The following is a 27,574-nucleotide window of genomic DNA, read 5'->3' as shown; positions in this document are numbered from 1 at the left end:
TAAAAATATTTGTTTAGATAAAAAGTAAGTTAACTTAAATAAATAAGTAAAAAAGGTAATGTGCAAATATGACAACTATTGTGAAGAGACTGAGTTTGGAACATACTATAAGAGTCCTCTAAATAGAAGTGAAATTATCTTCCCTCAGACTTCTTCTGTTCTTTTTTATGTTCCCTTCTTCCTTCTCTCTCGCTCTGTTCTTTTCTACCCTCCATCATTCAACAAAATGTATGGAGCCAGAATATAATGTTCCTGACATTGTGCTGGGCACTAGGAACCTGGAAATGCAAAGATTACATCATCTTTGCTCTCAAACTGCTCAGTCTCACTGGAGACACAGATATGCAAACAATTACTTAACAGTAAGAAATGTGATGTGAGGGCAAGGTATGGTGTAGTCCAGAGGAGGGCTAGCCAGGCAGGAAGCAAGAGAGGTGTCAGATTTCGACCTTGGGAGTCATTCCTATGAAATTTGGTCCATGTTCATAAATATACCCTTAATTTACTCAGCAAACCTCTATTGAGCCAGACATTGCATTAGATACTGGGTATTTGGACTGAAAAAAATGCAGTTGAAGCTTCAAGGGGGACAGACAAGGAAAGCAATGGTTATATAGGTCTGTATCTTTTATCTGAACCCCTTGGAGGCATATGTGTTTCACAATTCTGAATTTTTAGGACATTAATATGGTGCATATGCTGTTTATTACATAACACTTGTAAAAAAGCTCTGGGGCAGTGCCCCATAATTAAACTCACACTAAATGGAATAAAGACTATAAATGCTCACATCAATTTAATTTTGTTTGTTTGTTTTTGTAATTTTTAAGACTTTCAAATTATAGAAACTTGTGAACCTATTTTTTAAAATAATTAGAGGTATGCTATAGGGTATGTTTGAAGAACAAAGCAAGCACAATGAACCACATTTTAACAAAAAAGGAGTCAGGAAATGTTGATTGCTTCACATTCAGTTGTTCACTAATTACTTTTATTTTAATTTTGTGGAGGTGAGGGCCTGAGAAGTATCAACTCATAGTTGCTTCATTTCAGTTGTTCATTGATTGCTTGTTAATTGTGCCTTGACCGGGCAAGCCCAGGGTTCCCAACCAGCAACCTCAGTGTTTCAGGTTGATGCTCTATCTACTGCGCCACCACAGGCAAGACAAGATGTATTTTTTTTATGTAGTCTTGCTGGGTGAATAAGAGTTAACCCTACTGGGCTGATGGAGGAGGCAGAGGACTGGAGGTTGGGGAGATGGTTTTCTAGGCAGTAGAGACAGCGTATAGGAAGGCAACAGCCTTCGTGTTTGCAGGGAACTGCAAGAAATTCAGAACAGTCGTGTGCATGATGTACCTGAGAGACAGCTGGAGGAGGGTATGGGAAAGCTGATGGAGAAGAGTTGAGATCAGGTGGAAATAGTGGACAGGGACCCTTGCTAAGTTTAACCTTTGTCTTGAAGGATAAAAAGAGTTGCTAAAAGATTTTAGCAGTGTGAATACATTCGAAATTCTAGAATAATCATAATACTGGATGAAAGAACTAATACACTACACAAAATTAAGAGGCAATTGTAAAAAAAAAAAAGAGGCAATTGTAACCGTTTAGGTGAGTGATAGTGAGAAAATAGAAGTCAGCTTGGTTTGACACATAGTAATTGCTCTGTAAATTGTAGTTAGAAGGTCAAAGGGAAGAGTAGGGATGGCTAGGAAGGAATAATTTAGAGATATCGTAAGGAATGATTCTGTACTACAAATCTAATTGGACTGGGAGGGACTGGGACACAGTCTCACTCCCTCATGACCTCCCGGCCTCTTTCTCTGGCTCGGAGGTCTGTGTTGCTTGGCATTCCATTTGGACATGATGAAATATAGGTTTGTCTTAGTTGGATTTGGAAGTCTTTACATGATAGCCAAAGCCTTAATGTGGGTGAGATCACAAAGAGTTAGTACATCATATGAGAACCAAGAAAGACTCAGGTCAAAATCCTAGAAAATACTTAAGGGGAAGAGAAAGTCGCTGACAGCCATGTTAAGTGCCCTTGAAGATCAACTGAGATAAAGTCTGGAAAAATCCTTAATGGATGTGGCAGATAAGAGGTCAGCTGTTATTTGAGAAGAGTCATTTGAATAGCTGAGGAGGGGCAGAGGCCCCATTACTATAAAGAAAGGAGTGTGCAAGTGGGAAAATAGGGGTGCTGTGTTGGCCACTATTCTTTCAAGATACTTGGCTTTGAAAGGAGGAACAGAGAGAAGCACAAAATTAGAGGCAATCATGGGCTATGGATTGCATGGAAAGGTTTTTGTTTAATTGTACTTTTATAAGGTAGGAAAAATGCTGCCAGACACCTAGTTCTGACTTGTAGTCAGTTTTTTTTGGCTGTGTTGCAGCCTGTCTCAGGAGAAGTGTCTTTAACCTGAACGCAAGTGTTTCCCAGAACCAGCTGGCCACATAAGCAGACTGGACCGGAATAGCTCTGCAGGAAACCATGTCTTTGTGGGCATGCTCCCAGGTGCTGCTTCTTGTGCTATCTTCCTGTGGAGCTTTTGCACCTTCCTCCCTCTATTGTCTACCTGATTGGCTGTTTGCCACTTTTTTTTTTTTTTTTTTTAAAGCTGTGTTTATTGCTGATCAGTGCCAGGGAGCTAGCTTGTAAGATACTGTGTCTGCGTAGGATTTACTAAGGTGATGCTCTTCCTAGCCACCCACCCACTCTTGTAGCCTGTACGATCTGCTTCACATATTTGATTTAGTTCCACCAATGCCTCTGAGTGGCTGAGGGAATAAAAGCACCAGGCTAAGCACGGTAAAGAGAGAAGACAGGGCATTTGCACGCACGGACCTTATAATCCAAGGCGTGGGACCGTATTGTAAATAATAACCACAGTGGCTCTTAAACTTTTGGGGGATGTAGATGCCTTTGAAAAGTTGAGAGAAACTATGTACATCGTTCCCATTAAACAGCACACAAACTTTAACATAAAATTTCAAGGGGGGGGGCTTGGACTTGCCTAATTCTGAAGTGGTTTTTAAAACTCAAGAATACCCAAACTATAGAGCCGTTAGTCCTCTAATTGTGACCTCAGGTAAATCAGGGTTTTTGAGACTCGATTTCCAGATTGTGCTGCCTGTCTTGCAAGGATTTTGCAAGGATCAAATGAGGTAAGATGAATGAAGTCCTTAGCACAGAGCCCAACATGAAGCTAATGCCCAGGAAATGTTCCTTTGGCTTTAGGTATTATGGAGGAAGTAAGCTAGCTAGGTGCTAAATTGGAGGCACGGCAAGCTCACTGCTCCCACCGAGGAGCTATTCTGCCTTAGGATGCTACTAGTTGACTAAAACATTGTTGTCGGTTTTCCATATATCAGTCGTTCTTTACTGCCTTTAGAATTTTTGCTTTATCTTAGCCTCATGTGAACTATCACTACCTTTATTTGATTTGAAGAAAAAAAATCCCTTACATATAATTGCTTTAAAAGGAAACTGGATCCCTACCATGAATAGAAAACATGCTTTCACTTGAAAGTACAGTAACAATAAACAGTGAAACTAAACAATAAAAACTTAACAGTGCTATAAATCCTAGTTAGATGCCAGAGCTTACCTAGGACTTCTAGCCTGGAGCCTTCTCTTTGAGAAAAAGGTTTAGTGTTTGAGAGAGAATACTCACTTCTTGTTGTAATTAGCATTGAAAGAGGATCGAAAAAGGAATAACTTTCTAGCCAATGTGATTAGCTGTCATTTAATGCCCTGGCCCTTCGCCATGTACCAACTAAACGCCTCTCCCATGACTTCAGTGAGATGCTCTTCCTTTGGGAGATACTATTTGAAGGGTAGTTGCCCTCCTACCCACCCCTTCCTGAATAGTAAATTTTGTGCGGGCAGCACCTTGAATCCCAAAGTCCTTCAGTCTTCGCCAGGACAGGGGTTCAGCAAAGCTTTGTCATTTGAGCTCCTATAAAGTAGGACCCTCAGAGGTTCTGTCCCTCATTCCCTTAATGGGTCAGGCTCAGTGCCTACCTCACAGCCCAGACGGCTTCCAAGTTTTATTTTTTAATCGGACAGGTAGCCGAGGCAGTCCAGATGCTGCTGAGACATCATCTGTCGGGTGGAAGGGACTCTGTGAGCATGGTTTTGAAGCCGTGTACCTGGCAAACACTGCTTCTACTTAGATTGTTTGCTATAGATTAATTTTAAAAAAGCAAAAGCAAAATTGTCTTCTGATGATTTTATTCACTTACTCTTGAATAAGCCTCAAGTAATAAACTAATCAGAGAATATCGTCATTACTTTGTTATAATGGGTGGCCAATTCAGGGCCCGCACCAAACCGGCCTTGGCCTCCCCCGCTTCCAGGAGCTGACCTCCGCCTCCTCCCCAGGTGAGCCCCCCGCCCCACCCGCGCCCCGGCTCGGACCCCGAGCGCCCCAGACTGGGCATGCTCGCGGAGGCGCACGGAGCCGGCGCCCCGCCGCAGCCGAGCCCGCGCCTCCACCTGCGCCGAGCCCGCCCCCGCCCCCCCGCGCGCACCGGCCTGGGCGGGCACCTGGCGGGCGCTGCGGGCCGGGCGGGCGGAGGCGACGCCGCGCGGGGCCGCGCCGGGCGTTCCGGAGCCGCCGTCGAACTTTCCCCGGAGAAGTCCCGCTTTGGGGCGCAGGAGGCACGAGGCGGGGAGGGGAGAGCGGAGTTCCTGGAAGGAGCGGCAGCAGCGGCCCTACAACATGGCCTCCTCCGCCTCCTCCGCAGCCGGCGCCGAGAGCGCGGCTCCTCCTGCGCAGGTGAGCGCCGCGCCGCCCCCCTACCTGTGGCTTCCTGCCCCTCGGGGGCGCGCGAGGAACTGGGGCGCGCGGGAGGCCCCGGGGGGTGGGTGTCGGAAGCCGTCGGGGCTCCGGGGCGCTGCCGAGAGCCCTGTCCTTCGGGGGGTGCCGGGCGGCGCGGAGAAGGACAGCGGAGGGGGACCCGGTCCCTGCCGGTGGGGCGGCGGCAGCTGAGCGGGATGGCGCGGGACTGAAGTTGCGACTTGGGGCTGAGTCGCTAGCTCATAATCTGCCTCTTCGTCCGAGCATCCCAGCCCGAAAAAGCAGGGTGGGCTCAGGGACCTGAGACTTCTGCTTCGAAACTCTGTAGAGAAAAAAAAAAGCGCGGCCCAGGGCTCGGGACGCCCTTCCCTCCGTCTCCAGGCTTCGGGCTTCCCTGTTCCAGGCTCGTCCTTGTGACTCCGTGTCAGGCTGAACCTTTCCTAAAGGCACAGCAGAAGTAGACTGCATGTTTGGCGGCGAGGAAGAAAATCATCTGGTTCTGAAAGTTACCTTCAGAGTTAGGCTTTTTTTTTTTTTTTTTTTTTTTTTTTTTTTTTTTTTTTTTTTTTAAGGTGAATAAAGATACTTCATTTAACCCACTGAGAATACAAAATATAAACGTTGGGACATAGAAAAAGTTCAGATTGGTGCGGATGTAGTGGCAGTGCCAGAGGGTGGCTTGCGGTGGGTTTCCCTTCTCCCCTGATCTTCAGGCGCTTTCCATAGGCATGCAAGTAAAACACACACGAACTAAAAACCGGGTGCATGATATGTAGAGTCACAGCTTCAAGATAAATCTCTGTCCTTCCATCCCACACCCTCCAGCAGACTGACACCTTTAAGCCCAGAGGCGTTTAGTAGCAATTTCGTAGCTGCTACTCTGTATATATAACATAGGATAATTGGTTTAAAACACTTGTGTATGTTTGCATGTGCATAGAATGTCTATTCAAGAGAGTACAGTTATCCTTGGGGAGGGAGGCTCACTTTTACATACTTTTTGGGACTTTTTTTTTTTTTTTTTTTAAGAAACCGTGTGTCTGTTATCTATTTTAGAAAAAAAGAAATACTACTTTTTAAAAAATGAGGCACATTCGAATAGCTTTGAAAGCAGTAGTTTACCTAGTTTCAAATAGTGAAGAATTGCCCTTGAAACACACAAAACTAGCCCTAATTATTTCTTTTCTTCGTTGTCATCTCTAAAAATCCTTGGGCAGTAGTGGGATTCAGCGGTTCAACTTGGTTTGGCAAAACCGATACCTAATTTTTTGTTGAGTCTGGAGAACCAGTTGTTAAAATGGCACTTGTAATCAAGGTTCTGTTTAAGGTGGGCGCCTGGGCAGCCTCCCAATGTGGAAATCACAAATTTACATTCCTGACTTTCTTTAAATGTTCATCTGTGCAACAGCATATTCTAAGCTCTGGTAGTTGTGTTCATTCCGTCTGTAGGTGAAAAAACATTGCAAGTGAGGACGCCAGTCAAGAAACAATATGGAAATATCTTAACAGTTCTATTATTTTTTGTCAGCTATTATTTAATATTTTTCATTAATATTTTAAAACTCATTATCTAGTGTTGTGTACCTTTTTATTGTTCTTATTTATTAAATGCATGAAATAATTAACTACCTTTTAGTATATCATTTTTTTGTACTTAAAATGGTCATTACGGCAGAGAACCTGTTGTTAAATTATTTGAATTCCACCATCACCCTTAGGGAATCTACAGGAAGTCTTCAAAAGAAGACGCAAGTCTTGACAAAGTCAGTTGGTGGCTTTTTATTGCCACCTTGATTCTGAGTTTTAATTTTGCTTGTTTGAGAATGTGTGGTTTGTCTAATTTAGGAAGAGGTTACTTTCTTTTTAAAAGCAGGGTTCAGAGTCATCCTAGAGTTTTATACCAGACCTTATTCCAGGAGGTTAGGCCATCACAGGTAAGCTAGTAGGAAGACTTCAGGGAGGCAGTCTCTGAGTGTACACGCATTGCAGTTTTAGCAGTTCAGGCATCCGTATAATCTGCTGACCTGGGCTCAGACAAGTTCCTCTTAAGGAAGCAAATTTTTAATATTGAAAGTGAATGTAAAGTTAAAACCACAGCTATGAAACAAAAAGTGCAATAAAGCAATTCATTGAATACCTTTAACTCAGTTACTAGTATTTATGAGGCCAATTTCTTAGTTAAAAAAAAAGATTTTATTTATTGATTTTACAGAGAAAGGAGAATGGGGGGACAAGAAGTATTCACTCTACTCTAGTTGTTCTCTGGTTGCTTCTTGTATGTGCTTTGACTGGCAAGCCCAGGGTTTTGAACCAGTAATTTCAGCATTCCAGGTTGGCGCTCTAGCCACTGCTCCACCACAGACCAAGCCAGTTTCTCTTAGTTTTTAAATCAGTGAAGGATAAGTGAGTTGTGAATCTAGATTGTAGAATGATGGTTGTTTATGATGGGCCACTTATGATGGTTCTCAGTGTTCTTTTTGCTAAAGCATAAACAAATATCAGTTTCATAATCTGCACAGCAATATGTTAGGTTCCATGTCCTTAAGACAATATGCAGACCCGTGGTGTGTTTTGGAATCCAAGGAAACATTGTGGATTCTAAACTTGTTTGCATTTTTGTGGTGGCAGTTACATGAGGACTGTGGTTTTCATTTTTCAGTATTATTATTTTTTTTCCTTCACATTGTTAATGGGTTTATAGAGCAAGCATGTGTATTCAATTCTAGAGCAATATTTTGGTAATTGAAAAGAACTGTTCTGGACTCTCAGTGGTTGTTCCTAGGTTGATTCACAATTAGTAACTTTTTTTTCTTTAATTCAGTAAGAGAAGGGGAGGCAGAGAGACAGACTCCCCCACATTAAGAGATTAAGAGACATGCTCCACAACTGGGATCCACCTGGCAAGCCTACTTGGGGGTGATGCTCTGCCCATCTAGGGCTTTGCTCCATTGCTCAACAACCCAGCTCTTCTTAGCACCTGAGGCAAGGGCCATGGAATCATCTCAGTGCAGGAGGCCAACTTGCTCCAGTTGAGCCATGGCTGCAGGAGGAGAAAAGAGAGAGAGAGAAGCAAGAGGGGAAGGGGTGGAGAAGCAGATGGTCACTTCTTCTTTGTGCCCTGACTGGGAATCAAACCCGGGACATCCATATACCGGGCCAACACTCTACCACTGAGCCAGCTTACCAGGGCCCAATTAGTAATTTCTTATTTAAAACACTCATTTTAATGCACAAGATATTTGAAGTATTGTGGAATGTGTTACTATAATTATAGGAAATCATTATAATCCAAATTGGAGATCATTTGAAATTATAGCCTATATAAATGGCATTTTTACTTTTAAAAAATAAACTAAATTACTGAAATTGATGAGACTAACTTTCTGATACATTTACACAAGAACAATTTTGACTTAATGAATTTTAATTGGAATGTTTAACCTTGCTACAAAGTCTCGAGGTTAGTAAATACCTTTCTTAAAAGATCAAGGTTACTAATGATCTAATCAGATCTGAAGTAACCTTTCCCTGTTGATATTAACTGTGCTTTTGTTGTTCATATAACTGTACCTGTAAATCTTGCAAAGGTGAATGGCAGTGAGATGTAAGGTCAATGCTTAAGGTACCAGGAACAACAGGCTCATTTAATTGCTTTTTCATTTTTATCCTATGTCAACATATAAAAACAGCTTAAATTTTTAAAATTGCCTTCTATTCATGATATAATTTTAAATTTATTTAGATATTGTCTGGTCTTTATTAGACATTTTTTTAAGTACTAGAAGCCCAGCTGTGATTAGTTATAGACTGAAAGTTTTATTAAAGTTAAGTGCAGTGTTTGTTTGAATATCTTCTTCCTGACCGGACCCTAAATGATGCACTAACATCTACAAATCTATAGTCATGGTTGAAATACACCTGGACACTTGTCTCTGTGCTTGAAAATGGATAAACTATATATCTTACAATGGATTTATCTATTCAATAGGACATAGGTTTTCCCAGGAACCAGTCAGGGTTCCTGGCTATGGGAGTTAGATCAGTAGCAACCATAGAGGACCAATTTTTTTTTTTAATGTTTTATAGAAATTACACCTGAATTTTCTCCCTTGGGAAGGTCCTGTAGAGTTTAACTAGCAAGTATCTTAGGTTGGGCAAGAATAAAACAGTCACATAAAAGTTAAATATTTTCAGATTTCAGTAGATGGTACTATTTTTCTCAGAATAAACTGTCTTTTAAAAAAAAGATTTTTATTTATTGATTTTTAGAGAGAGGAGAGAGAGAAAGGGGTAGGGGGAGGAGCGGGAAGTATCAACTCATAGTAGTTGCTTCTCATATGTGCCTTGACAGGCAAGCCCAGGGTTTCTAAACAGTGACTTCAGCGTTCCAGGTCGATGCTTTATGTACTGTGTCATCACAGGACAGGCAGAATAAACTGTCTTTAGTTCTTTACAATGTCTGTTAATAGACAGAGATTAAGTGAACTTGTGTTTGGAGTTAGAGCTTTAAAATATGAAATAAATTATTTTGGCATTTCTTTCATTAGATGATGCTTAGTTACTGGCATTTTCAGATAATATTAAGGAAGAAGAAATAATGGAATATTAGCCCTAACATATATTTTGTTTGCTGCATAGGGCATGAATATTTGGACCGGGCCTGGTAGAGGAAAGAAAGAGTGGAAGTTAAGTTAATTGCCGCTGTAGAATAAAGAACTGTGTTGTTGAATTGGAAAGGCTGTTTCCCAAAGTGTTTTTAAGATAAGTGCGATGATTCATTAGTAGCTATTTTGTCCCTTGCAGTATCGAACTACATTTCTGCATGTGCAATTTCTCTGAGTAATGTCAAGGCCTGATGCCAAGAATCTGCCATAACAAGTGTGGGGCTTTTCTTTTTCCCCTTTTTCCCATGTCATTCCATTTTATGTGGAATCCGGCAAAAGGCAGCTCTGTGACTGCAGCTTTGCCTTTAGCATCAAATACAGGGCTTGACATAGAGTAGGCCCTCAAGTCATGTTTGTTGAATGAATAATGGAGTAAATGATCAGAAGAACCTGGCATTCAGATTTAGTAACAGCTTCAACCGTTGGAACAAAAAGAACTTTTGAGCTCCTGTCTTGATTTTTATTCTCATGATATTCATAATCCGAGTTACATGGAGTTCACATACTCAGAGAGAGTTAGCTCCAGATGTTTTTCTATGCCTAGAACTTTGGTGCCCTTTAATATGTGCCTCGAGTTTAGGCTTTACTAAGATGGGAAAATGTAGATGAAAGCACCTAAAAATTTAAGGAGATGTGCATCAAGAAGTAGAGTTCTATTTCCTAATTTCTATACTGAACAAAACTACAGAATAGAGACATGGGCAATAATAGGGCTCAGAGAACTGTCTGGGAAGTTGCTCTAATTATTCTTTTTAATGGTGGCATAAGATTCACAGTGTGGATAGGCCATAGTTTATTTATTTATTTATTTCCCTATTAATAAACATTTACCTTGCCTCTAATTTTTGGCCTCACAGACAATGCTACAAGTAAGCATCCTTGTCCATAAAAAAGTTCATAATCCAGTTGGATAGAGAAAACATGCATCTTTAACAATAACAGCCATGATTTTTTACACCTCTCATAATAGATGCTTTATACCTCACAACATACTTTAGGGTAGGTATTATTACCCCGCTCCATCTTATACATGAAGAAACCAGGCTTCAGGAAGGCTATGCAAGTTGCAGTTTTGGTAGGAGCTGAAACTGGATTTGAGTCCTTCTCTGCTTGAGTAACGGAGAGCACAAATGATGGTGAAATCAGGAGGCCAGGGCCTGACCTGTGGTGGCGCAGTGGATAAAGCTTTGACCTGAAACGCTGAGGTTGCCGGTTCCAAACCCGGGGCTTGCTTGGTCAGTGCACATTTGGGAATTGATGCTCCCTGTTCCTCCTCCTACCCTCTCCTCTTGCTAAAATGAATAAATAAATAAAAAATTAAAAAAAAATCAGGAGGTCAGGAATGAAGTTTCTTTCTTTTATTTATTTATTTTTATTTTTCTGAAGCTGAAAACGGGGAGACACAGTCAGACAGACTCCCACATGCGCCCGACCGGGATCCACCTGGCACGCCCACCAGGGGCGATGCTCTGCCCCTCCGGGGCGTCGCTCTGCGGTGACCAGAGCCACTCTAGCGCCTGGGGCAGAGGCCAAGGAGCCATCCCCAGCGCCTGGGCCATCTTTGCTCCAATGGAGCCTCGGCTGTGGGAGGGGGAAGAGAGAGACAGAGAGGAAGGAGAGGGGGAGAGGTGGAGAAGCAGGTGGGCGCTTCTCCTGTGTGCCCTGGCCGGGAATCGAACCCGGGACTTCTGCACGCCAGGCCGATGCTCTACCGCTGAGCCAACCGGCCAGGGCGAAGTTTGTTTCTTTCTATTCTATTCTATTCTATTCTATTCTATTCTATTCTATTCTATTCTATTCTATTCTATTCTATTCTATCCTAAACTAGTCTGTAACCTCAGAATCATATTACCCTTTGGGCTTCAGTGTCTCTGCTGGGAAAAGGAGACAATTGGAATAAACTATTTCTAAGGCTTATGCCAGGTAAGATACTCTATGATTTAAAAATCTTCAAATGCTAGGTACAGATAATTTGTAATAAAGTGATACATTTTCTTATTTCTTAAAAGCATTCCCCCCCTCATATTTTGGCATTACCGATGTTAGCATAATTTTCCAAATGTTAGAGAATTTTAAGTTTTTTATGTTGTTTATTTTACATGATTTGTTTTTTTCTGAAATTCTGATTTTTAAGAAATTATGCTTTTGCAATTGATATTATAGAGCATAAGAAGTTTATTAATTTTAAGGGGAAATAGCAAAAGGACTTCTCAGTGAGTTTGGGCTGGTAATGGAACACTCATCAAAAACAAAGGATTTACATGGGGTACAAAAGAATAGGGACACTTTACTAATAGGTGGAGAGCAGTTGGGATAATTGCTTGGGTTCTGTGGGTCCTTTAAATCAGTCTTTCTCTCTTTCTTTCTTTCTCTTTCTCTCTCTCTCTCTCTTTCTTCCTTCTTTCTTTCTCAATCCTATTCCCTCCCTCCCTCCCTCCCTCCCTCCCTCCCTCCCTCCCTCCCTCCCTTCCTTCCTTTCGCTCAATGGTATACTTGTTAATTGGCTCTCAAAAAAATTGCCTAATTCACAGCATCTTTATAACATTTGTTCATTTCTGTGAGATAAATATAGGAATTCTGGTCACTGATTCTAATATATGTGTGGGGAAAGATTTCCCTTACACCAGCAAGCAATGCTCCCACAGCAACTGAAAGTCTGTCCTACAATTCAACTCAATTCTGACTATTCACAGATAGCATGAAATCCCACAGGTTAAGGGCTCAGTCCTTTAAGACTGGCTTTTGTCCACCCTTTCCCCTACTTTAAATGCCAGTCACAATCCCAGGTGTTTTTACTGACCAACTGGCTAGATGGGAGGTTCCAACCACCCCTCCTTTGGGTTCATTTAACTTGCTAAAGTGCCACACAGAATTTAGAGAAACATTTTACTTACTGGATTACTGGTTTATTTCAAAAGGCTGTATCAGGAACAGCCAGATGGAAGAGACGTATAGGACAAGGTATGGGGCAAGGGGTGCAGAGCTTACTTTCCCTTGAAGACTTTATTATGTAGGTATGATTGATTAAGCCTTTGGCCATTGGTGACTAATTCCAATTCCAGTCTCTTTCCTCTCCCTGGAGGTTAGGGGGTGGGGATGAAAGTTCCAGTCCTCTAATTACAGGTTGTTTTTCCTGGCTACCAGCCCCTATTCTTGGGCTGGTCCAAAAGTCATCTCATTAACATATACACCTATACTGATTTCATCACTTGGGAAATTTCAAGGATTTTAGGATCTCTGTGCCAGGAACAGGGTTGAAGACCAAATATATATTTCTTATTGTAAATCACAGTATCACAAAATACTTCCATCATGGCTGATTTCAAACTGCCAATGAGGGGTGTGTGTGAACATGTGGAGCTGGGAAGAGATGCCCGTGATTGGCTTTCTTGCCAGCTGGTTACTAGCTAATTTCAGTACATCCCTTACATACAGTAAAATGCACTGATTTTTTTTTTAGTTGAATCAATACTTTGTTTATCTAAGATATATTTGGCACTTACCAGATATCAGGCACACATAGGAAAGCACAGATAAATAAGAACTAGTTTTTATTCTTCAAAATGTCATAGTCTAGTAGGCTGTTAAAACAAACTTTTAAGAAAGGACTCTAGTACTGAAAATGGTTGATTAGCTTTCTTTTTCCAGAATAAATACCAAGTAGTTCCTCAGCTCTCTGGATTAGAAATGAAAGAACAGGTCTATAACTAAATTATTAAATGTTCGAATGGTAGAACAGGATTTTAGAATGACTGTCTCTATGGAGGTCAGATAAAGTATAATAGTTTTTTTCTTCCCCCTCTGTATGTGTTTGTATGTGTGCATATTTAATAATCATTGTTATTGAGGTATAATTCATATACAATAAAATGCACCAAATTTAAGTGTACAATTTTACAAATGTTATACCGCATCACAACAGAATATTTATTATTCTAACTTCATTTGTGTTCTTTGCCAACTGTCTCCAACCCATCAGGCAACCACTGTTCTGATTTCTTTCATCATAGTTTTGCCTAGATTTTTCATTTGTGCCTGACTTCTTTCTGTAAGCATAATGCTTTTGCTGTTTATCCATGCTGTTATAGATATTAATAGATTATTCCTTTTTATTGCTGAGTAGTATTTCACTGTATTGAATGTAGCATGAATTGTTCATCCATTCATCATACATTTGAATTGTTTTTAGCTTTGGCTATTATCAGTAAAGCTTCTTTCAAAATTTGTGTATATATCTTTTATTGAAACATATATGTCCCCCTTTATGGGAGGAGGGGAGGTTAAATACCTAGGAGTAGGACTTATGGCACCAAAAGGTAATGAATGTGTGCGTAACTGTACAACAAGCTATTCATGTCTTACCTCACATTTCTATAGAATGGGAAGAAAGAGAAAGTTCATGGGAGGAATTAACCTGAGAATTTTTGGAATTGTGATTTTAACTATGGATGAAGGGTGAATATTGAAAAAAACAACCATTGATGTTTTAAGTAAGATTTTACAAGTTTGTAAAAGAAAGGATACTTACAAAGAGAAGAAAACCATACTTTTTTTAATGGCTTTCTTGAGATATAATTTGTATACATAAAATTCTTTCATTTAAAGTGTGGGATTCAATAAATTTTTGATATGGTTTACAGAGTTGAAAATCCATCACCACAATCTAATTTTAGAATATTTTTATTATCCTTATGGAAGTGCTCATTTACAGTAAAAAACCATGGTTTTAGAGTTAGGAAGACATGTGTTTTAATCCAAGCTTTGCTGGTTAGCAACTGTGTTACCTTGGAAAGCTAAATCTCAGTTCCTACACCTTTGAAATAGAGATGAGGATGTCTCCTTTAGAATATTTTCGTAAGTACTATAAATAATGCACATAAAGAACTTGGTAATAAATATTAAATAAATGGTAGTGTTTATTATTGAACTTTGTAATTTTTGTGGTATTTACTTGATATCCTTATAGCTCCTACGATAGTGTGCCCTTTACTAAAGATAACTTTCAACATATCTTTTAAAAGGAAATAAAGTAGTATGGGAGGTTTTTTGTTTCGACCGTTCCATGCTCCATTGGGTAAATCACTTCACTGTGTTTGTTTGCTCATATGAGGAACTAGAGCAATAATATCTACCTTGCAGTATTGTTTTAAGTGTTTGAGGAAATATACATGACATATTAATATAGTAGGTGCTCAGTACAGTGGAACTGTTATTCTGTGATATCAGAAGCTGCCATGTTTGAAGTTATTACATCTAGGATTAAATTTATTTACAAATTCAAGGTCTAGAGGGACATTTGCTCTTGTACTATGTGCATATTTGCTGCATAAATTTTTATATTTTAGTACTAGTATAGTATCCATACATAGTCCTTAGTAACATATTTGATTAAATAAGTGCAGAGATGAGTAAAAAGAAGAAATAGTATTATCCCCATTTGGTTCCAGTCTCCTTCTATGTTTCGGTATCAGGGAGAAAGTTTCATTTTCTATGCTTCAGGTTTAGATACTTATCTCCTCTCATTTGGCAGGTTGGGGTGGGGTTGGGGAGAGGAAAATGTAAAATAATCATAAGAATAAAAATTACTGCAATAATTGCTTACATTTATACACAAATGTTTATATTTTTGAGAAGTACTTTCATGCTATTTCTTTAAATTTGTGTCTTACAATAACCATGTCAGGCAAATGGAATAAATGGTCTCATTTAGATGAGTAGGAAAACAAGGTTCAGCCATGGACTTGTTCATGGTCCTATGGACCTAGTAAGTGGCAAAGCCAGAGGAGGGAATAAAGAGGAAAACGTGTGTGGCTGGTGGGAGCTTAGACTTGGGCGGCTGTTCTGGAAAGTGATCTGGTGTTACGAAAGCAAATTAACTACATGGTTTTTACTCTGTGACCCAATGATTTCATTCCTACAGGTGGACAGTGGAATGTGTCCCATAAGTTCCCCAAGATGATGTGTCCAAAGATATTCACTGTTGTGTTGTTAGTGGAGGAGGGGCGATACCTGGGTGACCACTTCTGGCAGAGATAGAAGGTGGATACACTTCTGGAATTGTCTATAGTTAAAGGCCACAGATTAGATTAAAGCAACATGAATTGATCTTAAGAAAGTAGTGTTGGCCTGACCTGTGGTGGCGCAGTGGATAAAGCGTCGACCTGGAAAGCTGAGGTTGCCTGGTCAAGGCACCTATGGGAGTTGATGCTTCCTGCTCCTCCCCCCCTTCTCTCTCTCTCTCTCTCTTTTTTTTTTCTCTCTCTCTCTCTTCCTCTCTCCCTCCCTCCCTCCCTCCCTCCCTCTCCCCTCTCTACAATGAATAAATACAATCTTAAAAAAATAGGTTTCTTTAAAATTTTATATTTTGGTAACAGACATGATGGGTCATATAATACTATTAGTTTTTATAGAATTAGATTGCAGAATATTAAATATTTAATTTTATAATGATACGTGAACTATCCTTATGATTCTTCATAGATTCAGAAGGGGCTCAGTATCCTATTATATCTAGAAATAGTTGTCTGCATATATAATATTCTTAAAGGATCTAAAAGTGTGATTGTTTTTACAGATACATCCCTTTCTATTGTATTTTGTTTTCCAAGTTAAATTTGAAGAATAATAGACCACCTTTTCTTTTACTGAAAACAATGCAGGCTTATTGTGTTGCAATTCTGGAGGTCAGAATTCCACAATGGGTTGGAAGGACTTTGTCTGGAGGCTCTCCGGAGAGTCTTTTTCTTTACCTTCCAGATTCTAGAGCCGCTTTCTTGTCTTGACTCTTGGCCCCACATCACTCTGACCTCTCCTTCGATCATCATTTTGAATAGATAGCCTTTTTTTTTTTTTTTTTTTTTTCATTTTTCTGAAGCTGGAAACAGGGAGAGACAGTCAGACAGACTCCCGCATGCGCCCGACCGGGATCCACCCGGCACGCCCACCATGGGGGCGATGCTCTGCCCACCAGGGGGCGATGCTCTGCCCATCCTGGGCGTCGCCATGTTGCGACCAGAGCCACTCCATCGCCTGAGGCAGAGGCCACAGAGCCATCCCCAGCGCCCGGGCCATCTTTGCTCCAATGGAGCCTTGGCTGCGGGAGGGGAAGAGAGAGACAGAGAGGAAAGCGCGGCGGAAGGGTGGAGAAGCAAATGGGCGCTTCTCCTGTGTGCCCTGGCCGGGAATCGAACCCGGGTCCTCCGCACGCTAGGCCGATGCTCTACCGCTGAGCCAACCAGCCAGGGCTGAATAGATAGCCTTTTAACTTACCTTCACTTTCTATTTACTATGTGTGATCCTTCTGAAAGGATAGTTATGTAAAATGATTATAATTTTGTTTTGTACATATCATACAAAACGATTTTGTAACAGCAAGTATCCTGTCTGCTTCAAAAAGTCACGATGGTTAAATCCAACTGAACATTTTCAGACTTTGAGAATATTCATCCTTCACTACTGTGGAGGCATTGCTGATGTTTAGTAGGCAAACTGCTGGGACAAGAAGGTCACGGAATTATTTTAATGATTAGGTATAGAAGTTGGAGAGAAATCAGTTACACCCTTAGTGATCCCAGTGTGCTGACTGTTGTGCTGACCAGTTTCAGAGGAAGGCCTTGTTCTTGTGTAAGAGTTTCATCTGCAGTACCATGCAATAGAATGTTGACAGCAAAGACTTGGTTTTAATGTTGTGTTTTATCTTTCTCAACAACTTCAGTGAAATAGTAGGAAAAGAGAAGCTTTCTCTTTAGTTGAAAGGATACAAACTGAGTCACATATGTAAAAATGTGGTTCATAAGTGTGATTCTGAACTGTTCTGCAATTTAGTTTTCACATATACAAAATGTAGATAATGTTACACTTACTTTATCCAATTCAGTGTTTTGAGGGTCAAATGTATGATTAAGTTATTTATTGAATTCAAATTGCTTAGTGTTATATGAGCATATTGGTGTGACTATTTTGCATATTGTTTTTTAAATGTACTGCTCTTTTTCAATATGATAGCTTTTCTTTTGAACTTACATGGCATCTTCCAGTAATTTATATCAGTGGTGATTGGACACTAAAGTTTATTTCTTAAAATTTGGGATTTTTAGTATCTCTTTAAGGTTTTGGCAACTTTTAATCTAATTAAAGAATTAGGTATGGTAAGAAAATTGTGCTTTTTGAGTTTGCTGGAACCAACAGAGAAAGTACATGAGCAGTGATTAAAATCTTTTATTTCCATGATTGATGCATTTTGCAACATTTGATTGGACTGTAGAGCTGTTACAGGGTTTGAAATGGCGTGGCTTAGATTGGGGTAAATACTAGTCACTTACGTCTCCACTGATTCTCTCAATATGTGGAACTGATCAGCCTGAAGTTCTTCAGGTGTTTGAAGAATCAGTGTAATAAATTGCTCTTTAAATCGGGAAATTTAGGTTCAACCCATTATTCAGAACAAACACACTCGGGCATATCTTCACGTCCACAGAGCATCCTCTGAACTGGTAAGATTTCTACCTGCTTAGAGAGTCTCTATGCTCTGAAATACATACTGTGGTGAGGCTGTCAATCAGAATTATTATATGCCTTTTTTCAGACCCTCCAAGTGAGCTAATTCTAAGCTATAAGTTTGTCCAGAAAGTGATGAAGATTCTGGATGTTTGAGCAAATACCTAAAGCATGTTTACATGGATTTCTGAAAAAGCCTTTTATCTGTTTGTGATCATTGCTTAAGTTAGAAATCTGAGTGATTAATGAACTTGCTCCCGCTTTCATGTAATGAGGTACACATACTTTTAGTTCAGCTCACATGTGGCTTTTGAATCTAGCCATCTCTCACTCTGTGCCACTGCTCTGATTTAGGTTATTATCTTTCACCTGGGCCTTTTGAATAGTTGCCTAAATTGTCTCCTTGCTTCCACACTGTCTTCCAATGGAAACCTGACCTCCCCACAAATCTTTACGAAACTAAAATATGATGTCATTCCATTGTTTAAAAAGCTTCCAGAGAAACCTTTTATTGTTACCCATTTTAAGTCAGGTAAAGTCTAAACATCTTAGAGTTGCTCAGGTGTTTTACCATCTTGTCCCAGTACAACTTACCATTTTACCCTTTGTTTTCCCCTGAAATCTCTGATCTTGTTACCACATGTAGGGAATACAGCGTGGTTAGGCTTGCTCACTTGTTTTCTGACTACAAGTACTTTGCCTGATAAGTGTGTGAGCATGTGCAGAAAGCCACAAGTGTACAGCCTAGATAAGGCTATGGGTACTGTCCCTCAGGAGCGGTTTTCCTGATGGCTCACCGCTGTGGAGAGTGACTTTCTCATTTGCCTGCCTGCCACTGCGAGAAGTGGTTTTCCCCCGCCTGTTCACTCGCCTGCCACTGCAAGAATCCAATAAACAAGAATTGCCCAAGGCCTTTTGAACCATGGTTCTTCTGTGGTCTGCTCCAATCCAGTGTGAACCTGTCTGGCCATGACTATGGGCATAACACCATGTTATACTTATTTTTTCAGCCTTTCCCCCGAATGTACTGTGCCTTTGCATTCTCCCATGTCTTTTTACAAGTTTTCTCTTGCTATATGTGCTGTTCTCATTTTTCTCTAGAAAACCACTGCAAATCCTTTAATACCTAGCTCAAATATCCCCTCTTCTAAGCAACCTTCCTGGACTTCTGCAGTTAGTGAGAGTCCCCCTATCTTCTATGGTGTTGTAGCGCTTCAAGTACATTTGACTGTCATGGCACTTATCACAGTTTATTGGAATTATTAATTACTCTGTCTTCCTTAACTAACTTGACAGTGGGCTCTGAGAGTACATATTTATACATTTTCTCCATTTTCATGTCTGCCTTTCCCCACCTAGTATCTAGCACATCTGATGCGAAGTTTATGGCTGTTGAACAAAAAGATACTTAGCACTTGGACAGTGTTTGCCAACATGGTCTCTTGACAGTATTTTGAACTTCAAAAATATTTGTATCTAAGTAAGATATAGATATATGATATTAGCAATGTGTCAGAAATCTGGCAAAGGTATGTATATATGATAATATATAATATTTTTATGTTTTGAAAGCAAGAAATCATGCAGATCCCACTCATTTGATGTCTATTTCTTAATCCCTTAGTAACTTTCATTCAAACTATTCATTGCAAATACTTTTCCTAGAGCAGTAACGAAAGTGAAGGGCTTTTTATTTTTTTAAATTTTATTTATTTATTTATTTATTTTGTATTTTTCTTGAGCTGGAAACGGGAGTGACAGACAGACTCCCGCATGCGCCCGACTGGGATCCACCCGGCACGCCCAACAGGGGGCGACGCTCTGCCCACCAGGGGGCGATGCTCTGCCCCTAGGGGACGTTGCTCTGTTGCGACCAGAGCCACTCTAGCGCCTGGGGCAGAGGCCAAGGAGCCATCCCCAGCGCCAGGGCCATCTTTGCTCCAATGGAGCCTTGGCTGTGGGAGGGGAAGAGAGAGACAGAGAGGAAGGAGAGGGGGAGGGGTGGAGAAGCAGATGGGCGCTTCTCCTGTGTGCCCTGGCCGGGAATCGAACCCGGGACTTCTGCACACCAGGCCGACGCTCTACGACTGAGCCAACCGGCCAGGGCCGTGAAGGGCTTTTTAGAGTCAGATTGTGTTATACAAAATAATTGTTACTTAAAAATGGGTTTTATTGGTGATCAGTTGGATGTGGGTGTGGAATAACATCACCAAGAGGCCTACAAAAGTGAAAAAGATTTACTATATTCATTCAAGCCCAAGGCATGAACACATCATATTAGTGTGTTTGAATGTCACTAGGTATCAGTCAGGAAAGGGCAAGAAGGGGAACTTGTGCTAGGGACCAGCATTATCACACTGGTATGCTTAGGTGGAGTATTTACAGACTGTGAGGATTTTGAGGCATTAAAAAAATGAAGTTTTAAAATTTGCAATGTGCAGACAAATCTACATTTCCATTACTAGAGCTTGTTGACTTGTATCTTAGCTTTCTTATCCGTAAAATGGGTATAATAAATAGTACTAATCTACTATTGGGTTGTTGCAAGCACCAAATTGTAAAGCTCAGTGCTTGGTTGCATTCTAAGTTCTTTTTATTTCTGAACTTAAAGGTTTCTTGTGTATTTATCATTTTTCCCACATAAGTAATAAATGTTTAGTATGGAGATGTCCGTTACTATGCTTCTGAACATTTTTTTAAACATGACACACTGAGGTCAAAGGACAAGGCTGCTCCCAGATGAAAGTGGCACTGTGGGGCTGCGGCCATGCTAGGTTTTTTATATTGCAGTAAAGACTGAGAATTGATAGCTTGTCAATTCCAGGAGCCATGCAGGGCTTATCATATGTGGCCAGATGTGGAACATGCACTAAGAATGTGGACATTTTTATATCCCTTTTATTTTTTGTGACAGCCAAATTGTTCTTCAAATGATAGGTTATACCAGTTTATATCTCACCAGCAGTGTACAAGAGGGTTCATTTCCTGAACTCCCACAGCACGGTATTAGGTGGGAGGGAGGTGGGGGGCTGGGAGGAGAGGTGAAGAAGTACAAGTTGGCAGTTACAAAATAGTCATTGTGATGTGAAGTACAGTATGGAGAATAGAGTCAATAATGTTATAATAACTATGCATGCTGTCAGGTGGTTACTAGATTCATTAGGGGAATCACTACGTAAGTTGTATAAATGTATAACCACTATGCCGTACACCTGAAACTAATAAAATACTGAATTTCAACTGTAATTGAAAAATTAAAAAATAAAAATAAGCATACGTATTTGTAAAAAAATCCTCAAGGGATGAAGTACAGTTACTGAGTAAGAAGGTATTGTTGGTCTCTGGTATTTGTGTTTGTCCTAGGAGCTTAGCTACTTGCATTACATCATATACCTTGTGTTTCTGGTGATAGTGTGTATTCTATTATTAAATTCAGATTCAACATGAAAATATCTATTCTGAATTTTTTTTCCCTTTGCAATAGTTGAATGTGAAATTGTGACAGAATATAGAGGATAATCCATGACTTGAGTGGAAGGTTGAGACTTATTTTCCTGGCCAGAGATCCAAAGAATTCTTCTTCTTCCTATGTTTGCAATGTTTTTCCATAGCAATATTTAATCACATGTTCACTTTGGCAGTACAAAGTTTGTTTCTCCAAATGCTTGCTTGCTATATGAGATGCTATACTTAGATTGCAGCAATCACTTTTTCACACTTTTTTTTTGTATTCCCTTAATCAGCTTTTTAAAAGAGATAGCAAAAAATGAGGAAATTCAACACTTAGAATTATCCAAATTTCTGGTATTTTGGTTTTAAAATAAAAATTTTACGGGATATCATATTAATGATTCTTGATGGAGATCATTTTGTTGTCATTCATGTGCACAAAAAATATGAATACATAAATATGTATTACATGTAGCAATAATCAATGGCACTCGAGAAAAATATAATATTTCTAACTTGCCATCTGAAAAAAATTTTCCAATGTTGCAGTTAGATTTAATTTGTACATACACTTTTCTCGTTTTTCTTGCACTAGACGTAGTCTTTTGTTAAGGAAAGCAGCCAAGCTACTTTGGTCAATGTGATCAAATTCAAATAAGGATCTTAATGTCTTTTGGCCAGAAGCCATTGCAAAGCTTGAATTAAAAAAAAGAAAAGAAAGATCATATAAGCAGTTATATAACATTCATGCAAGAACAGAATTGCAAATATACAAAACCTACCATTTAAGAATAAACTTTGTAAACTGTCAATATAGCTATTTAATTGTGGTTTCTAAATAACTATTCTGGCTTGAAGAGGAATTACAAACAAAAAGCCCCAAGAATTTACCGCCTTGCCATTACCTAAACACACACGCTCCCCTCCTGTCTCTGTGCTTTTGTTCAAAGTGTTCTCTCTGTATATTCAGCCCACCCTTGTCTACACAGGAAAGGTCTCTTGTACTTTATGCTCATTCTTTGAATATCACTTCTTTTGTAAAACCTTCTTTAATTTGTGACTCTGCCCCCACCTGATATATGTATGTGTGCATGTGTGTATTTCCAGAGCTTGCATGCCTTTATGCTTTATGCCATTATATTAATGCATCTAATAGTCTCTTTTTTAATTTGTGTGTTTAGACCATTTATGTTTAAAGTGATTATTTAGGTATCTGGGTTAATATGTATCATATTTTTAAATTGTTTTCTATTTGTCGGTCTATTCTGTTTCTTTTTTGTTTTCTACTGTTGAAAGTTATTTTGCCTTCTCTGATTTTAATTATTTTATATAATTTCATTTTTTCTCCTCTCTTTGTATATAAATTATGCTTCTTTAAAAATCTTTTTTAGTGATGCTATAGGGTTTGTAATGTCAGTTTACAACAAATCTACTTAAGTCCACTTTCAAATAACACTGTTCACTACATAAGTAATGTGAGTAATTTATGAGTATTTCCAATTTCTTCTTGTCTTCTCTTATAAAATTGTTATCAATTATTTCACTCATCTATAAGCTATACTCACCACATGCATTGTTGCTCTTATTATTGAACAAGAGTTGTTATTGAACAAATCTTATCTGTTAGATAAGTTAAACATAAAAGATTTTATTTTACCTTAATTTATTTTTTCTTTAGTACTCTTCCTTTCTTAATGTAGATCTGAGCTTATGACCTCTATCATTTTCCTTTTCTCTGAAGAACTTCATTTAACATTTCTTGCAAAGCAGGTATACTGACAAAAAAATTACACACACACACGTATGGGAAAGTTTATTTCTCATTCCTATTGAAAAATAATTTCATTGGATACAGAATTCAGTTTGTTAGGTCTTTTCTTTATTCTAGAGGGAGAGAGAGACAGACAGACAGGCAGGGAAAGAGATGAGAAGCATCAACTTGTAGTTGCAGCACCTTAGTTGCTCGTTGATTGCTTTCTCATATGGTCCTTGATCAGGGGGCTTCAGCTGAGCCAGTGACCCCTTGCTCAAGCCAGTGACCTTGGGCTCAAGCCAGCAACCTTTGGGCTCAAGCTAGTGACCACGGAGTCATGTGTATGATCTCATGCTCAAGCTGGTCACCCTCCACTCAAGCTGGATGAGCCCGTGCTCAATCCAGTGACCTTGGGGTTTTGAACCTTGGTCCTCAACATCCCCGGTCGATGCTCTATCCACTGCACCACTGCCTGGTGGGCTATTTTTTTCTTTTATTATTTTCACTTATAGCTGACATTCAGTGTTTCAGTTGAACAGCATTAAATGTTAGATATTTATATAACTTATGAAGTAATCCCTTGATATTTCTAGTACCCACCTGGCACCATACATGGTTATTGCAATATTATTGACTATATTCCCTATGCTGTACTTTATATCCCTGTGACTATTTTGTGACTGCCAATTTGTACATCTCAAGGCCTTCACCTTTCTCACCCAGTACTGTACTCTGACCCACTTCTATTTGGCAGACATCAGTTTGTTCTCTGTATCTATGGGTCTGTTTCTGTTTTGTTTCTTTATTTTGCTTTTTGGATTTCTCATAAAAGTGAGATCATACGGTATTAGTCTTTGTCTGACTTACTTCATTTAGCATAATACCCTCTGGGTCCACCCATGTTGTCACAAATAGCAAGATTTTATTCATTTTTATGTCTGAGTAATATTTCATTGTGTATACGTATCACAGCTTCTTTATCTGCTGTTGGGTACCTTAGGTAGCTTCCATATCTTGATTATTGTAAATAGTTCTGTAGTGAACATAGGGATGCATATATCTTTTCAAATTAGTGTTTTGGATTTCTTTGGATAGATTCCCACAAGTGGAATTGCTGGGTCATAAGGTAGTTCTTATTTTATTTTATTTTTTTTTATGAACCTCCATACTGTTTTCCTTATTGATTGTACCAATTTGCAATCCTACTAACAGTGCACAAAGGTTCCCCTTTCTCCACATCCTCACAGGCCCTTTTTGTTTGCTGATTTATCAATGATAGCCATTCGGAGAGGTATGAGATCCTATCTCATTGTCTTTTTAATTTGCATTTCACTGATAATTAGTGATCTTGAACATCTTTTTATATGTCAGTTGTCCTTCTGTATGTCCTCTTTAGAGAAATGTCTGTTCAGGTCCTCTGCTCATTTTGTAACTGAATTGTTTGTGTTTTTGATGTTAATTTGTATGAGTTCTTTATAAGTTTTGGATAGTAGCCCTTGATTGGACGTTTCATTAGTGAATATCTTCTTCCATTTGGTAGGTTGTCTTTATTGTTTTGTTGATGTTTTACTTTGCTGTATTAAAACTTTTTAGTTTGATATAGTCCTGTTTATTTTCCTTGCCCAAGGAGATATATTTAAAAAAATTTTTACCAAGAACCATGTCAGAGAATTTACTGCCTGTGATTTCTCCCTCCCTCCCTCCCTTTTTTGTGTGTTTGTGTGGCAGAGATAGAGATAGACAGACAGGAAGGGAGACATTAGAAGCATCAAGTCTTGGCCTGACCTGTGGTGGCGCAGTGGATAAAGCGTCGACCTGGAAATGCTGAGGTCGCCGGTTCGAAACCCTGGGCTTGCCTGGTCAAGGCACATATGGGAGTTGATGCTTCCAGCTCCTCCCCCCTGTCTCTCTCTCCTCTCTAAAATGAATAAGTAAAATAAAATAAATTAAAGAAGCATCAAGTCTTTGTTGTGGCAGCTTAGTTGTTCATTGACTGCTTTCTCATATATTCCTTGACCTTGGAGCTCCAGCAGAGCAAGTGACCTCTTGCTCAAGCCAACTACCTTGAACTTAAAGCCAGTGACCTTTGAACTCAAGCCAGCACCATGGGGTCATGTCTATGATCCTACGCTCAAGCCAGTGACCCCGCGCTTAAGCTGGTGAGCCCACATTCAAGCTGGTGAGCCCATGCTCAAGCTGGTGACCTTGGAGTTTCGAACCTGGGTCCTCTGTGTCCCAGTCTGACACTCTATCCACTGCACTACCGCCTGGTCAGGCGCCTGTCATTTCTTTTAGGAGTTTTATGGCTTCATGTCTTACATTTAAGTCTTTAATCTATTTTGAGTTATTCTCATGTATGGTGAAAGAAAGTGGTGTAGTTTTTTTGCATATATTTGTCCAGTTTTACCAGCACCATTTATAGGATAAACTGTTTTACTCCATTGTATATTCTTGCTTCTTGGTCTTAGATTAATTTACCATATATGCATGCGTTTATTTTCATCGTTGAGTATGATGTGAGCTGTGGGTTTGTCACATATGGTGTTTACTATGTCAAGGTATGGTTTCTCTATTCCTACTCTGCTGAGAGTTTTATCATTAATTGATGCTGGATTTTGTCAGGGCTTTTTTTTTTTTTTTTGGAGAGGGTGTACTTTAAATGTTTCATTCCACTCTCTTCTTAGTTGCATGGTTTATAAAGAGAAATTGGTATAATTCTTATGCTTGTTCCTCTTAAGTTAAGGTGTTTCTTTTTTCTTGCTCTGTCAATATTTTTCTTTTTGTTTTTGAATTTTTTGCAATTTGAATATGATATATCTTGTAGATTTTTTTTTTTGGTATTTTTATACTTGGCATTTTCTTATCATTCTGGATCTGGGACTTGGTGTTTATCATTAATTTTTGAAAATTCTCGACATGGAATGCAAGATGGACAGTTGTAAGCCCTGGGCTTGCCAGGTCAGGACACACACGTGAGAAACACCTGCTGAGAGTCGATGCTTCCCTCTCTCCCTCACCCTCTTTCTCTCACTTTCCCTCTCCTCTCTCTAAAATCAATTAAAAAAACAAATTCTCAGCTATTATTTTTCAAAAAGAATTTTTGTTCCTGTCTCTTATCTCCCTCTGGCATTACCTCTTATGCATATGTTACACCATTTGTAATTGTCCCATAGATTTTGAATGTTCTATTCCTTTCATTTTTTTTTCCTTCTTTTCCTTTTCTCCTTGCATTTCAATTTAGGAAATTGCTACTGACATCTTCAAACTTACTGATTCTTTTCTCTGCTATGTCCAGTTTTTTGATGAGTCCATCAGAGGTGTTCTTCATTTCTGTTATGGTGTTGTTGACTGCTAACATTTGCTTTGATTCTTTCTTAGAGTTTCTATTTTTCTTTATATATTACCCATTTCCTCTTTCATGTTATTTATTTTTTTCATTAGGGTCCTTAGTATATTAATCCATTCAAAATGTCCTATCTGGTAATTCTGTCATAGCTGAGTCTGGTTCTGAAGCTTACTCGGCATCTTCAGACTGTGGTTTTGTCTTTTTATATTTTCTTAAATGCTTTTTGATAGTTGGGCCTGATGTTTCAGATCAACGGAACTTGTAAATAGTACCTGATTGTGGGATTTTGTATTTATCCTGCTGGAAACTAGGCTGTGTTTACTGTTTATTGTATCTGTGGTGACACAGACTACAATTTCCTGTCCCAGTGTCTTTGTATTTGTCTCCCCCGCTTTCTTTGACCTTCCCTAAAGACTTTTTCTTAAAAGGTTTCTGAGACTTGCATTTCATAATCTCCTGTTATCATACAGGAACCAGATTGATTAGGTCTTTTAGGGAGCCTTTGTCCCTGGACTGTGTGACCTTCAAGATGTGTTTTTATCCTTTCTTTCCCCCCTTAGGTGAGACAGGTAACCTAGAGCATGCTGCCTTTGAATGTTTCTTTTCCCCAGAAATCCAAGTCAGTTAAGCTCTGGCAAATTTCCCTTTAGAGCAGACTTTTGTAAAAGAAATCAGAGCTCTGAGTATATTTCAGAATTGCTATTTGTCCTCTCTCCCTGCCAGAAGCACGAGAAGTGTTTTCTTTAGTCTTGACGCTGAGAACCTGTTGAGGTTCTTGGAGGTGAAAACCATGAAAGGCTGGGGACCCTTCTAAGACTGAAACCCCTGCAGTTTTAAATTCTCAAGCTTGTCCACACTGATCCTCTAGCAATTGTTAATGACAGCTTAAGTGTTTTCTACTGATACTGGGTTCAGAGTTGGGCTTTTGCTCCCAGTAAGCTGTGATTCTCTGTATTTGCTGTTCCTCAATTTTGGGGGTATTACCTTGTAACATCCAATTCTCTGATGGATCTTAGTAGGGTGATTTTAATTTTTTTTCTTGTTGTGGAATGATAATTTCTAAGC

The 27,574-nt window shown here is 39.5% G+C and overlaps 1 protein-coding gene across 1 annotated transcript in view; it reads left to right on the top strand.

Moving 5' to 3' along the window:
• Positions 1 to 4,536: 4,536 nt before the first annotated feature.
• ANK3 (ankyrin 3) overlaps positions 4,537 to 27,574 on the top strand; it is a 745,841-nt gene continuing 722,803 nt past the window's right edge. Inside the window, exon 1 of the mRNA XM_066242002.1 lies at positions 4,537 to 4,779. Within this exon, the coding sequence (XP_066098099.1) occupies positions 4,723 to 4,779 (57 nt within the window). The 5' untranslated portion in view covers positions 4,537 to 4,722. The remainder of the gene's footprint in view (positions 4,780 to 27,574) is intronic.

Source organism: Saccopteryx bilineata, chromosome 9 (assembly GCF_036850765.1).
Source record: "Saccopteryx bilineata isolate mSacBil1 chromosome 9, mSacBil1_pri_phased_curated, whole genome shotgun sequence".
In the NCBI taxonomy this organism is placed as follows: domain Eukaryota; kingdom Metazoa; phylum Chordata; class Mammalia; order Chiroptera; family Emballonuridae; genus Saccopteryx; species Saccopteryx bilineata.
Note: the sequence above shows the minus strand (reverse complement) of the source record. Positions and strands in the feature narration are given on the sequence as shown.